We start from the raw sequence: 16111 nt of genomic DNA on the forward strand, positions 1-16111 counted from the left end.
CCTTATACACACCTGAAATGACTGTAATCATAGTATTTTTATTTTAACCCCTCAGCTAATTGTAATCTATAGATCTGAGAAATACCTCTATGGCCCTCTTTCTTAGACTATACTATACAAACTCATAGGTTTGAGTAATTCTAAGATGCATCCTTAATGTTTTTCCTGTTATGAGTTTATTAAATTAAGTCATATCAGAAAAAAACACAAATTTAAATATATATGAAAGAAAGTGAGTCAATTAAAATATATGAAGCTGAAATATCAGCTATAGGAAACAAATCAGCAACCAAGGAAGAAATGCATGGGACCAGAGCTTGAGATTCTGACTTCTATAATGGTAAGGGACCTACAAATGGTAAGGGACTCTACAAAGCACAAGTTCTTCCCTCAATGGCTTCACATGTACTATTAGTAATTAAAAGAATAAATGTTTCTCTTCAGTCCTCAGCTCAGTATTAGATTTGATGCAAGCAGTGTGTTGAAGACATGCACACAATGACATTTGCCTGGAGGAGACAAGGAAAGGCATCGGTACCATTGCATTCAGGTGAGATGGCAGGGTGGGAAGACACACTCACCTTTTTGTACACTGGCTGGGGGTGCTGAGGTGGGCATCTCTCAGCCGGTAAATTCCAAAACAAAGCATATTATATGTTTTCAGAGCTTTGCAGAACAGATCACCATAACAACCACCATCCTGGGAGACAACAAAGGGAGTGAGAGGAACATCAGTTCTTATTTGCCTGGGAATCAAGGTCTGGGGGAAAGAGAAGCTTGTTTCCTGGTCTCTGGAGATGGAGGGTCTACGCCAAGAGACTGTGGCTGAAGATGTCAGTGTGGCTAACAACCTGGACCCTCTGTACTTTCACTTTGGGGATCTGACAACCATAGGAGCTTCCTCTGGTGTCCCCACAGGTCTGTCTGTAGCTCAAAAAACCTCTGTGTTTCCCTTACCTGAGGTGTGTTGGGTGTGTGTGTGTGTGTGTGTGTGTGTGTGTGTGTGTGTGTGTGTGACACTGGAGGGTCTCAATTGTGTTGCCAGAGAGAAGAAAGGAACCCTACAAAGGAAGCAAGGATTCTATTTCTCCCCCAACTCGGCTGTGTCCACTGTGATGGGACCGGGATGTCAAAACTGCCCAAGTGATAATGAAAACCACTGCAAGAATAAAAGAGACCCCTGTAAGTCCTATGGTGAGAAGATTCATTCAGATGAGGACTGTGTGAAAAGCACAATTTGCAGACCTCAGAGATGTCTAGGGGAATGAGGATGTGGGAGTCTGCAGGCGAGATAACTGGGATTCAAGGTACTAATCAGTTCACAACCACATCCCAAGTTCTGGGGCTCGACTCACAAGGTGCACAAGGTGAAAACAGTGTTCTTGTTTGGAAATGAATCAAAAATTCTGGGCTTCATGCAGACACATGACTCCAAGCAGACTTTATTTCAGAATGGCATGACGGAGTGAATTAAATAGGAACAGAGAGACTAACTGTATATCTTTGCTATAGCTGGAATCAGGATGATGGGCATCATATTAGACTGAAAAGGTTCTAACATCTTACAATTGTTGAAAACACAAGTCTGATTCAAGTGTATAAGTAAGCAAGTAATAAAAAAGAGCCACTGATTATGGAATTCCTTTTAAAATGGCCCCAGATTAATGTAGGTCCTAGCCCACAAGGAGACATTGGTGTGTTACAAAACAAGACATTCTCCACAATGGGACATTCTGGGGAACACTATTTTTTGTGCAATAAGTATAAATATCCCGAAGACTCACGGTTCCACTCCTAAAACTCCTTCTTTAGGTGAATTTGGAATAAAAGTCAAGGTGGGACTTTTCCCAAAGTGCCTGACCCAAGGGAGTACACAGAATCCAAACAGAGGCTCTCCTCTCCTCCACTAAAGGAAGCCTGGGAAAGAGTGGCTGGGTCCAGACTCAGAAACCCTAAGACCAATTAGAGACATCAAGACATCTACCGTGCTGGTTGAGACCCTGCCACTTTGGCTAATGGTGCTGGATACACATGATGGTCTTGATGCTTCAAATCCCACCAGAACCTGGATGGTACTATGAACAAAATATCCTCAAATGAAGCTGTGTCTATAGAGTCCAGTGACTGATCAGAACTTCAATACACTGGCAAGATTAGAACGTTGCAACGTCAGAAGCTCATTGCCTTTGGGCTGGTTCTAGCCCTCTACAACAGCTGCCGATTGCCCTGTCAGAAGTGCTCTCTGTCAGAACTAACATCTTGTGACTAATACAAACATTTCAAAATTTATTAATTAGCAGACCACTAAGTGCCACCAGCCCAAAAGTTATAAATGTTACCAGACAGCATCCAGGGCCTATAGGAAATCTCTCAGCCTGCTGTATCTGCTTCTGGTGTATCTACTGATGAATTTTAAAATTGCCTCAATTTCTAGCTTCCTTGGTTCTGTGAAACTATGCAACTTCATGAAACTGTCTTCATGTGAAAACAAGGAATTTGTAGTATGTAAAGATGTGTTCCTTAGCCATTAACCTCCCAAATGGCTCTAGAATAAAGTATCTCTTACTTCCCTTTAAGATGAGTGCTATAATTTTTGTGTCAACAGTATGCAGATACAAAACTATGGTACCAGGGTTTGGGGCCAAGAATCCCCATGCTCAGGTAGAGTCAAAGCTGAGTATCAAGACTCTGCTAAAATGCTTAACAACCTTGGCTGTGTTGTGTTAGCACCTGCCCCTTCCATCTCTGTGAAGAAAATACCCAAGGAAGGCAGCAGTGGAGGAAAGGCCTTCAGCATCGAAGCCATGATGCCTTGGTGCAAATGCCCTAGCGCCTCAGTTGCCAGAGAGCAAAGATCTGGTAGGTGAATTTGCAGGAAGACCTCTGTATAAAGTGTGGGTCCTGGTAACTAAGGCTCCATAAATTCCATCTCTTTAGTCTATTACAGTGGAAGAGAGACACACAGATGCCTAGCTTGTCACCATCCAACATAGGTCATTCAGATCATACTTGCTACAGACATTGGACTCAGGAGTTATTTGAGCTGTAGACTCACCCCTAAGTCTGCAAAGGGACCATCTAACAGGGCTAACTGGGCCACTCGGCAACGGTCCCTGTTGGCCAATGTCTGCGGAGTGCTGTAGCCTCCTCGAAGTGCATTCTCCTCAGCTATTAGAGCCTCGAGCTCTGGTGTGGCTCCTCCTGTCACCAGGGTCCGTATTAGGGTGAGGATATTGTCATTGAAGTATGTCTGGAGAAAGAAGGTAGAAGAGAAGCATTCTTAAGCCAACACCGAAAATCACAATTGATGTCCAAATTACAACTTTTCTTAGTATCTCCCATGAAAGATTCTGGCCTGTCTTTTTGAATACTTGTCTGTGGGAAGGGAAAAGACAGCAGCCTCCAATCCTTTCGGTCTTTTCTCTCCCACTGCTTCTACTATGGAAACCTTACTTAAAAATTCTTTTCAGAGGATTTTTCTTGAAAGGAAGTTGAAAAGAAAGGTGCCCCCCACCCCCCCACCCCCAAAAAACCCTACTATTGTCAGGTATACAAATACTTCCTTGCTTCTGTCAGCCTAAACATCAACTTTGACGCTGGAGACAAAATAAATGCAGCATGCCTGGGCTGCTATCCAAAGAAGGGCAACCTCTGAGAGCCTGTCACCCATATGTTAGGAGGCCACCCACAAATGGCACAACTTCCTTCTCTATGGAATGAGATGCCCAGAGAATCTAGGATGCCCCACACTCAGTGACTTATCGTAGGCTTTGATAATGGCTGGACCCAGAAGGCCTCGCCAATCAACCAGCTGCATAAACCTATGAGCTGAGTAGTTTAGTGTGCATGTCTTAGATTTTTTGCAAATAGCCTCAGCTATCTGAGGCAAATATGGGTGATTAAAGAACTTTCCCCTACATGTACATTTCTCTCCCACCTGGAATATAGTAGCATTCCTGTCCGGAAGAAGGCCATGGGGGCTTTAAAAATATTAATTAAGGTCAAACAAAAAACAAAAAACCTTAAAACAGCACAAGTTGCCCAGCCGAATGTGAGAAAACACCAGGTAAAGGTGGCATGTTCTATTTTCCTCCATGAGAAGAAAGCAAAGTATCTCAATGAAATCAAACCCAATCCTGGCCATGGCTTTTGGAGTTCTATGTGCCTTGTGAGTTTGTTAGAAAAGGCAGGTGCCCCGTGTTCCATCCAATAGCTGACTGTAAGCATCCACTTCTGTGTTTGCTAGGCCCAAGAATAGCCTCACAAGAGAGCTATATCAGGGTCCTTTCAGCAAAATCTTGCTGGCGTATGCAATGGTGTCAGCATTTGGAGGCTGATTATGGGATGGATCCCTGGGTATGGCAGTCTCTAGATGGTCCATCCTTTCGTCTCAACTCCAAACATTGTCTCTGTAACTCCTTCCATGGGTGTTTTGTTCCCAATTCTAAGAAGAGGCAAAGTGTCCACACTTTGGTCTTCGTTCTCCTTGAGTTTCATGTGTTTTACAAATTGTATCTTATATCTTGGGTATTCTAAGTTTCTAGGCTAATATCCACTTATCAGTGAGTACATATCATGTGAGTTCTTTTGTGATTGGGTTACCTCACTCAGGATGATGCCATCCAGGTCCATCATTTTGCCTAGGAACACAGGGCTCCCAATGGAGGAGCTAGAGAAAGTACCCAAGGAGCTAAAGGATCTGCAACCCTATAGGTGGAACAACAATATAAACTAACCAGTACCCCCTGGAGCTCATGTCTCTAGCTGCATATGTAGCAGAAGATGGCCTAGTCGGCCATCAGTGGAAAGAGAGGCCCATTGGTCTTGCAAACTTTATATGCCTAAGTACAGGGGAACGCCAGGGCCAAGAAAGGGGGCGGGGGAGAAGAGGGGGGAGGGCACGGAGGACTTTTAGGATAGTGTTGGAAATGTAAATGAAGAAAATACCTAATTAAAAAAAAATAAGAAATTGAACCAATAGAAAGAAAGAAAGAAAGGAAGGAAGGAAGGAAGGAAGGAAGGAAGGAAGAAAGAAAGAAAGAAAGAAAGAAAGAAAGAAAGAAAGAAAGAAAGAAAGAAAGAAAGAAAAGGCAGGTGCATCCTTAGCTGCAACTTGCAACTTTTTGGAAAGTTTAGCTGACAGTGGGTCACTGAGAACAAAGCAGACTGGGATGAGGGCTCCTCTCACTCTGTCACTAGCTTTGTGTCATCCTGTCCTGAGCGTCAGTGTTTACAGTCACTTGAATCAGCATGGTTATTAGTATTAAGTTTATGTTCCTTATTAAAACACTCAAAGGAAGAGCACATAGAATTCTGACTGCAAAGAATGCTGGTAAAGTTACACGCAGGCTATCCAGCTGAGAATGTATGCTCATAGTTCAACTGTTCCCTGGTGTGAACAAGCAGAGCTTAGGATACCCAAGGGAGCAGATGCATATGCGATGGCTAAGGGGGTTGGAGTCTCAGGGACTGCCCTCCTTTGGGTAGCAGCCCAGCCACTGCATTTTATTGTCTCCTTGGAGTCAGAGTTTGATGCTTGGGCTCACAGAGGCAAGGCAGTATTTGCATACTTACCAAATCCTCTGAGTTTTTGTTTTTGTTTTTGTTTTTGTTTTTGTTTTTGTTTTTGATCGGGATCCCATAGTGGAATGCTTTTCTCAGAAGCTGTGGCCTTAGAGAGTTCTGGACCTTTTTGGTCTCAGTGTCATCACACATAAAATTGAATATCAGAGCATATATAGGATTCCCAATTCTTAGCACCTGAAGGACTGAGAAACTCAGGGTCCAGGAAGTGCTGGTAAATATGACTGACCTGATCCCAGAGACACTGGGGGAGGGACTGTTGTTGATGACAGAAGACAGTCACTCTCATCCCCAAATATCCCTTGACAGTTCTTTCCTGTTGCAGTTTTTGTCCTAGAAGCTGGAGGGCCATTATTGTCCTTCTTCCTTGTACCTGTTATCTCTATCAGCCTCAGTGCCCAAGATCTCTCTAGACCAGTGGTTCTCAGCCATACTAATTTCTGGGACTCTTTAATACAGTTGCTCATGTTGTTGTAACCCCCCCCCCACCATAAAATTATTTTTGTTGCAACATCATAGCTATTATTTTGCTACTGTTATGAATCATAATGTAGATATCTGATATGCCTTATGACTCTGAAGAGATTGTGATGCACAGACTAAGAACTGCTGCTCTAGACTAAGGAAGAGCACAGGGAAGGTCCTGTAGACTACATACTGGAGCCTGATTACACTTACCAATGGCATGTTAATATTTCCCAAAGTTTTCCCTATAGTCTGATCCCCTGCCCTCAGAAGCAGAGGAATATCCTCCCGAGTCCCATCTACCATGGTGAATAAGGGAGAGCTGAACACAAAACTTACAGGTGCCTCTCTGCTCCAATCACCATTCTAGACCACTGGCCAGGAGATAAATCCAACCATAGGTACATAGATGGCAAACATTCATAACCCCGTTTGCTGACACACCGTCTACCCAAATATAAAGAAATGAGGGACATTTTTTTCTTTCAGAAGGAAACAGTTTTCAAGATAAAATGCAGATGAATCTGTTTGATTGAGTAGGTAGTCACCAGAAAGTAAGCAACAGTAGAGTGATGCGGTCTGACTGGGACAACTATAACACTCCTCCGAGGCTCAGGGAACGAGAAAGGACAAAACTTTCTAGATGTAACATGGTCAATGCACTTATTGATGACAGCTATAGTCATCTGCACAAGAACTACACAAAATTGAGTCAAATAATATTTCATCATGGATAGGGGGAGGAACCAGAGAGACCCCACCCCTCCTGTAGGAATGATTGGCAGTTAAAAACTGTTAGAGGAAAGGCTATCATTTTCCTCAGTAGTGTAGCCACAGGCAAATGTCCTTGTTCTAGTAAATATCCTCTGACTCAAGCTTGGGTAAGAAACCCTAATTAAGCTGAGTGGGCCACAGACAAAATGAACATGGAAAAGTAGAAGTGAGAACTATGGAGACAAGGAGTTTCAGTGGGACAGAGAAATGAAAAGAGGGGAATAGAACTGACTACAATTCATTATATGCATATATATAAATACACACACACACACACACACACACACACACACACACACACACACACGCATACATACATATGGGTAAAAAAAAACCCAAAAATATACTAAGGAGCATATAGGGCAGATGTTTTCCCCTTATAATTAGGATCAAAAGGAACTACTTTCATGACTTTAATCTTAAATTGCACTGGAGGTTCTAGCCAGTTTGAAAGAAATAAAAGAGGCATTCACATTGGAAAAGAATGAAGATTATGTGCATTAGCAGGTGGCATGGCACTGTATTGAAAGTCCCAAGGAACGCACTAACATGATCATAAGTAATAGGAGTTCGGGAAGATTTCAGGGTACAAAAATCAACAAGCAAATGTACAAACCCTTCTCCTATAAACTTTCAATAAACAAGAAGAACTTAAGAAGGAAGATGCTTCAGAAGAAGTTTGTTCAAGGAGTTCACAGGCTGGTGTACTGAAATCTATATATAATTACAAAAGATATGAATGAAATCCAAATAAGTGGAAAGATATCCCATGTTCATGGATTGGAAGATACAATTAGAATAAGAGCAAACCCATAAACATGATACAGTTCCAGAACATTCCTGGAATGTTTTTGTATCTTGTAATATTTTAAACTTATGGGGGAAGAGTATGTAGAAAGTAAAAACTCTCTGTAAAATTAGTAAAAATATTGGAGAAAAGTGCATTTTATAAGGGAGTAGTATCAAGTGTTTAAAGTCCCCCAATAACACAACTACCAAAAAGCAATAAATTTGAAAAACAGAAAAAGGATGAGGCCTCAAAACAAGATTGACACGTGATCAAAAGACCCAAAGAGGCCCAGGATCAGTAGCCACAGGGTGACACAAGCCAAAGTCGTAGTGAGAGATTGTCTTTACCCAATGGGATAGCTGTGATAAAACAAGAGACAGATAGATAGCAGGAACTGGTATGAATGTGGAGAAGCAGAAGCCCTTATAAACTTCCAGTAGGACAATAAGCAGTCTAACCATTGGAAACCTGTCTGGGAGTTCCTTAGTTGGTAAACTTCGAGTTACCACAGGATCCACAAACCCTAACCATACCCAAGGGAAATGAAATACACATCAGAACAAAGACCCAAGCAGAGAAATTCATAATGGCATCATTTGCCATTGACACAAAGGGCTAGAAACAAATAAAATGGCAATCAGCTAGTGAATGCATCCCCAACTGTTAGAACCATGGAATCAATTATCTGTGCATAAATAGAAATAGAGCACTGATACATGCTACAACATGGATGAATCATAAAAACAAAGTAAGTTTTTATTTATATGAAACATCCAAAAGAGTCAATTCTAGAGAGATGGATATAAATATCAGTGGGTGCTCAGGGCTGCGTAGCTAAAGTAGTAAGGAAAACGAGGACAGATTTCTCTCGAAAGTTATGAGTATGTTCTAAAAGGGATTCTTGGGGATGTTTATATATGCTTAAAAAACATAAAACTGTTTACTTGGGTGAATTTTATAGTCTATTAATATTCTAATAAAACACTTCTTAAAAGAACTGGTTAAAAGATAATTACATGATTAAAAGATAATTATGTTTGTAATGGCTAAATTCTTATCTGTGGAGTAATAAGCTGTAAAACTGAAAAGTATGTAAGCACACACATGCATACATGCACATGGGCACATATGTAGACACAGAGAGAGAGGGTGTGTGTGTGTGTGTGTGAGAGAGAGAGAGAGAGAGAGAGAGAGAGAGAGAGAGAGAGAGAGAGAGTAATGGGGAGTGTTTTATTGTCCTAGAAAAAAAACCAGAATCTGACAAATTCTGAAGACAGTGATGGATATGCTAAACAGTAGTGCCATATTTTAAAAGCATGTAAATAATTCAAGAAACTAAGGCAAGAAAGCACTTCATCACACAAGCACCACCCCTCCTAAAATGGAGCATGAACCTAAGAAGCAGACCCAGGGCTTCACCAAAGAAACAAGAGTCATGCCAAGCCCTGTGCCCAGTGAATATCTGGATTTAAATTATTAAATGAAGAAAGAAAGTGACTAGCAATCCTATTCTTAGAAAAAAAGAGAAGGAACAGCATTAGGTAAATGGGACTCCCATAACAAATGTGAACGAAATGCCAACTAAGTTTGAAAGGACAGATTTGTTCCAAGGACTCTATAGACTATAAAACTGTCATCCTAATTTGTGAAAACAATTGGAATGATTCTGGATCTTGGAGAACTGAAGAATTTATTCAGTTCATTTTTAAAGATGATTTCATTTTAGACTATTGTGGGGAGGGGTTGTGCATACAGTACAGGTGCCTGTGGAGGCCAAAAGAGGGTGCTGGACCCCAGGAGCTGGAGTTACAGGCAGTTTGGAGCTGCCTCACTAGGGTGCTAGGAATTGAACTTTGGTCATCTGCAAGAGCAGTATGAAGCCCAGAGCTGCTGAGCCAACTCTCCAGCCTGCCATTTCTATTCATTTGATTTTTAAAAGATACTCAGAAGCAAAAACTAGCTTTCTTAAATACAATTTGACTTTTTTTTTAACCTTAAAAGGTTTGAAAATACTGGAGAGGTATATCAAGACATGTGACTGTGCAATGCTGTCATGAGGCTGGAGAAACAGCTCAGTCAATGATATCCACCATACAAGCATGAGGATCTATCTGAGTTCAGATTCCTGACTCCTCATAAAAAGACAAGTGTTGGTGCATGCCCGTAATCCTAGTACTGAGAAGACAAAACCAGATGACCCCAAAGCTCCCATGCTCCCAGTTCCTGGAATCCTTGAGATCCTGTGTCAGTTGGAGATTCTGTCTCACAAAATGAGGTGAAAGGTAATAGAAGACAAATGATATTGACTGTTAGCCTCTTTCACACACAAGAAGGCACACACATGTGCAAATGTAAATGCACAAAAGGCTGTCATACTTGTCACTTAAAAAACAGTGCAGCTTTTTCCCGCCATATCTTAGTGATGCTGCAGTGGTGGCATACTCCTTTGAGCTTCACCGTGCTGCCCAAGAATGACAAGAAGAAAGATGATAGAAAGTCAGCCAAAAAAGGCAAAAACCCAGTAAATAAAACTGGTGCAAGGCAAAAAGGAAGTGGTCCAAGGGCAAGGCTAGGGATAAGCTGAGCAATCTCATCTTGTTTGACAAATCTGCATAATATGAACTCTGTAAGGAAGTACCCAGCTACAAGCTTAGTTCTCCAGCTGTGCTGTCTGAGAGACTGAAGATTCGCAGCTCCTTGGTCAGGGCAGCCCTTCCTTCAGGAGATGCCTAGTGAAGGACTTATCAAGCTGGCTTCAAAGCAGAGCCCAAGTCATTCACACCAGAAACACAAAGGGTGGAGGTGCCCCAGCTGCTACTGAAGATGCATGAACAGGGTCAATCAAATGTACATTTGAGAAAATAAAACTTTACTAAACAAACAAAATACTATACAACTGAGTACAAATGTCAAAACTAATTCTGAAAAGAAAAATGACAACATAAAATCATCTATTAGTACAATGTGAATGTTATAATTCAAAAAATGAAATAGAAGGGTGGGGAGAGGAAGTAATGACACTAAAACTGGTTATACAAGGAGAAAAACAAGAGATACCAAGGTTTTCTAGATATTAATACTTAAAATATCAGTTTTGAGTGTATTTATAGAGGGGACCATTAAACACTAACTAGAGCTAAACACAGAACTATTTACAAATTTAAGCATCACTAGACATAAACAGTTAAGCATTTAATATTAACCTATATACCAAAAGATGAATGGTAAAAGGTAATCATAGAATCAAAGAAAAGGTATAATAATAATAATTAATAATAAAGTACAGATGTAGTTATATACAGTATAACAACATAATCAGCTAAAGAATCTATAAAATAACAAAGAATTTTCAGATCTATTGTAAAACAAAATTAATGCCATATTAGTATTTTTATACAAAATGAACAGAACAACAAAATATATTATAAGAAAATTTCTAAAATATGCTGAGTTCAGTATATTGTGATAATAGCTAACATTTACAAAAGAGCTCCAACTATTTATGGATAAAATGTAACAAACAATAGCAACTACACAATGTCTCAGGGGATCCTCTAAATCAGCCTTTCTCAGCCTTCCTAAAGCCCCAACCCTTTACTACAGTTCCTCATGCTGTGGTGAGTCTAAAACATATCATTATTTTTGTTGCTACTTCAAAGCTGTAATTTTGCTACTGTTATGAACCATAAAATAAATATCTAATGTGCAGGATAGCTGATATTCAACCTCTGCAGGGGTCCTGATCCACAGGTTAAGAACTATGGGTCTAAATATGCTGAATGTCTAGCAGCAGATGAAGATCCAAGTGAAACTTAGAATAGAGACTACTTAAATATAAGGGATATTTGATTATGACACGCAAAAAAAAAAATGTCGTGAATAAACCTGAAAATATAAAAGCAGTTCGAAGACAAAAGCATTATAATGAATAAATCTATGCTATAAATTGGTGTGTGTGTGTGTTTTAAATTATGCTTTCCTAAGGTGAGTAGCATGATGAAAAATGAGGCCATAAAGCAATGAACTATCAAGAGGATATTTAATGAATTGATGAGCCTAGAAATAATGCTTTGAAAAAATATCCCAACAACAATAAGATCATAAGTTAGAAGGAGAATATCATCCAAAGTATATAAAATAATTAATGTCAATCTCTTTATTACCAGTCTCTGGACATGAATAATGGTACATGTGTGGGGACTAGAGGTGTTGTTCAATTGTTAAAGACATGTACTACTCAGAACCTATGTTGGATTCTGATCACCCACACCTCTACAGGCAAATTCACTCACATGCACATGCCTACCCACAATGACATGTACACACTCATAATTTTAAAACTGAGTAAATATTTTACAAAGAATTGTTTTTGCTCTAAAGCATGAACCACAGTAAGAGTCATCTGCAAAGAAAGACTGTTAGGGAAAAAAGACCACCTCTGTTTCTTATAACATGGGACAGAGCTACTTGTTATTTTACACCTAGTCAGCTAAGTTTGATCTGTACCTAACTGTAGGTTTCACATGGACTTCAAAAGACAACTGGATACAATTACATTAAGTGACTTTTGGAGAGAGCTTTATATTTCCGCTCAAGTTTTACAGTAAACTTTTTCTGGCCACTATGGCTAGGATTAGAAATTCTATCAACAAGAATGCATACTTCAGTGGTTATAATTATTAAGATGCAGGGTTGGTTATAGCCACTGTCAGGTTTTTTTTTTTAATTAACTTTTATTGGGACTCAGAAATGCTCATTTGTTTATGTAATACTTTCAGTTACTTCAGGATAACAACAGCTAAGGGAAGTAGCCATGGCTGCCACTACAGCTCTTAAGAAGTGAAAAGTCTGGTCATCCAGGCTTTTACAGAGAAGGTTGGCTGATCCAGTCCAGAAACCATCACACATCACTGGACAAGGGTGATTTCTCCACACGTGGATTGGGGGAAACTGTCTATAACAATGATTGAATTAATAACAAAACAGTTATATGAGGTATATTGTGCATATGTTAACATGTTTTGAGAAAATTATAGTATGGCAAAAATACATTTTGGTAAAAGTTTTTAAAGTAGAATCTCATATGCATTACGATTAAAAATTATGTTAAAAACATAGATCTGAACTGACAGATACATCTGTATTTTGTAAAAACAAATTCTTGATCTAAAAAAATTTCCATTTTATTTATTTCATAGGTTTTTCTACTGTGAAAATGTTCATTTTAAATTCTCAAAAAGGAAAGGAAGTATCAAAAACATTAAAAATACAACTAAATTATTCATCTCTTTTGATAGTTTTTTATACAGCAAGAAGTCTTTAGGGATAAAAACTGAAATTATCAAAAGAAAATTTTATATATATATATATATATATATATATATATATATATATGTATATATGTATATATATATAAAATTTACAGGACTAACTAAAAATGAAAGTGTATATATTGAAAGCTATCATAAACACAGTTAAAGGTCCTCCTAGGGAAAATGGCAAATGGCAGCACAGAATACCACAGACATGAGATGGCATTTGCATACCCATGATAGGAGCGTGTGGGCACACTTATTCTGGGGAGATAATTAGGAAAGGCTATCATGAGCTTCACAAATGTTCATATCTGCTCGACATACAGTAGGTTTGCCTCAAACAAATGCACTGCTATTCATTCCAAGACTCATGTACAAAACGCATAACCCTTGAGTGTTAAAGGTTCCATATGGAATGTGTACAAAAGGCCCATGTATGGTCTCCAGCTTGGTGCATTGAGAGGTGGTAGAACCCTTAACAGGTGAGGCCTGGAGGGAAGTTGTCTCATCATTGAGAACACATCCTTCAAAACACTGTGGGATTTTAATCTCTTTCTGCTACATACCAAAGTGAAAGCCCAATGAAGGCCCAAGGCAGCCAGGCCAACCAGTCATGGGCTGAAACCTCCAAAACCATGAAATCAACCTTGCTGTAGATTTTTTCAGATATCTATTATAGTAATTGAAAGCTAATAAAAGGGACTATTATTGTAGCAAAATATCTTAAAACTACCCCTCAATAAAGTAAAAGATTGTGGTCTATTTTAAAAGAGAGTATCACGAAATCCTATGGGAGCTTTGCAAGTTGTGACTTTTTTAAAAAAAAATAACATGTTAAATTCTCTCAACAAAATATTACCTAAAAAGAAATAATTAACCAATATTTAAAACTGGAAGTTTTAGCTATTATTTTTTATCTATCTATCTATCTGTCTGTCTGTCTGTCTGTCTGTCTGTCTGTCTATATCTATTCCCATCTGTCTATCCTATCTATCTATAAAAAATGCATATATATATTTGCACATACCAAAATAGTAAACACTTTTCTTTAGTCTTGGAAATACAAACCACTTGAATATTTTTCTATATTCTTGTGCTTCCTAAATTTTCCAAAAGAAAAGTGGCTATCTATCTCCATGTGGAAACTGCAATCTGTTTATTTTAAGCAATGAGTATGGTAGAGTTACCTGTTGGAATATACAGATAAGGTCCACATGGAAGGACGTAGTTTGGTTGAATTGTTGGGATTTTACCTCAGCATGTATTTAAATGATTTATACAGAGACACTGGCACTAATTGAGTAGTCAATAGTCTCCAGGCCTGCATTTACATGTAATTCAAAGACAGTGTCTCAAAATGGTCCATGAGTGGTTCAGCTTGAAAGTAGGTGACAAGGTTTCATACAGGACTAGGTGAAGAGGAAGGGTCTGTTTCAGTATCATGAGGCAAAACACACTAGGACTCCAAATACTATCAAAGACTATCCTTGCAGAAGATAAAGAAGCCAGAATGTACAATTATTTTGTAGATTAATGAATATTCTGGTGTAGAGGATTTGTAGACTGTGAAGGGCATGCATGAACCTTTGTCTCTTGTGCTCCTACACTCTCCAGACTTTCCTATGCCCCACCATGAACCAAGTCCATGACAGATGTGATGAATGCCTTAGGAGACTCTTCTGCATGAAACCTGTAGACTGAAAAGATTATTCACAGATGTCCTGCCCAATCCTGTGTCACTTTGGTGGCTGGGGAGCAAATGGGAGATGAACTTGATTCTTATTTGTTACCTGCAGCCAGGACACCTGTGCAGTCTAAAGAATTCAGAGGCCGCTTCTTGGGAAGAGAAGAAGACACTTTCTTGGGAAGGCTTTCTTTGTAGTAGAGTAAGCTGTCATCCTGATTATGAGATTTTAAATTTTTTATGTTATTTATTTGTGTGTAAGTGTGTGCTATGGGGTACTGGTAGAGGACAGAGAACAACTTGGGGGAGTTTATTTTCTCCTTCATGTGAGACCTAGGGATCAAACTCAGGTCATTATATTTAGCAGCAAGTGCATTTGCCTCTAAACCATCTCACCATGCCCTACAGTATAATCTTTAATCCTTTCTTGGCTACTCAATAGCTATGATAATGGGAAAGTTACCCAAGTTTTCTATGGTCTTGACCCCTCATCCATATAATAGGGAAGAAAAAAGAAAAACACAAATTTATAGACTAGTGTTAAACAAGACAATTTGTGTAATTTCCCATATGCAACCAGTACTCAATGAATTATAATTTATAAAAAAGAACAGTTAACTCCCGATGCAGCCAATTTAGAATATGCCCATACTTTCTGCTCCTGTGTTCTCATCTCTAATAAGGGAGGGCTGCCTTCAATCATGTGTGAGGTTCCCTTGACCTCTAGCAATGAGTGACTCTTGGGTCTTGTAAGGACACACTGCAAAATCGTGAAAGGCTGGAACAAGGGCAGAGGAATTGCAGAAGGAAGAGCTGAATCTGCAGTGCCACCTAGCCTAATGTGTGCTGGCCCCCGCCTGTGCAGCTCCACCTCACTAGAGCATCTTCTCTCTACTTTTTTTTTTTTAAGTATAATTACTGGAGCTTATGTTTCACAGTTAATGCTGTCAAGCCTTTTAAACTAATTGGTCTTTTATAGAAAATTTAACTGAAAATTAACACATTTTTTAATAACATTGCCTTAACTTTAATGGCACTCTGCCTTTCGTCTATAATTGCACTAAAATTGTCATTTTCCATGTCATATCTGCCATTTTTTATATTTGCTGGTTTTCATAGTGTGGATTTTTTATTTTTAGTATTTTTCTTTCACGAGCAATGAGAACTATTTCAATTATTTTCTCCTGGATCTGCCTTGCCTGGTGTAGCAGCAAGGGGTATGTTCTTGAGTCCAGCACAATATCCTGCTGTTTGCTGCTCAGACATAACACTGCTGCTAGCCCATCTGCCCTGGCTGCACCTGCGGACTGCCTGTCTGCTTGTGAGCAGAAGAAACGGGGGCTCTTGGATGGAGTATAAGAGATGCATCATGAGCAGTAAATAGCTGGCATCTCTAGAAGAGCAGCAGCTTATCCTGGGCTGACAGTTCAGCCTTCACCATAAGGCTCACCCAGGGTTTGCCCCACTCCAGGAAGTTATAGTACAGGTAGAAAGCAGGGG

The 16111-nt window shown here is 39.5% G+C and overlaps 1 protein-coding gene and 1 pseudogene across 54 annotated transcripts in view; one reads left to right on the forward strand and one right to left on the reverse strand.

Annotated features, from left to right (window-relative positions):
- The window catches only part of Kcnma1 (potassium large conductance calcium-activated channel, subfamily M, alpha member 1), a 712823-nt gene that overhangs the window by 18780 nt on the left and 677932 nt on the right, over positions 1 to 16111 (reverse strand). For all 54 annotated transcript variants that reach the window (XM_017315884.2, XM_017315873.2, XM_017315871.2 and 51 more), the window contains 2 exons: positions 3056 to 3250; positions 582 to 700 (listed from right to left, as the gene is read on the reverse strand). In XM_017315884.2, coding sequence (XP_017171373.1) covers positions 582 to 700; positions 3056 to 3250 — 314 coding nt within the window. The remainder of the gene's footprint in view (positions 1 to 581; positions 701 to 3055; positions 3251 to 16111) is intronic.
- Positions 10035 to 10443, forward strand: Gm46443 (annotated as a pseudogene).

Source organism: Mus musculus, chromosome 14 (assembly GCF_000001635.26).
Source record: "Mus musculus strain C57BL/6J chromosome 14, GRCm38.p6 C57BL/6J".
In the NCBI taxonomy this organism is placed as follows: Eukaryota; Metazoa; Chordata; class Mammalia; order Rodentia; family Muridae; genus Mus; species Mus musculus.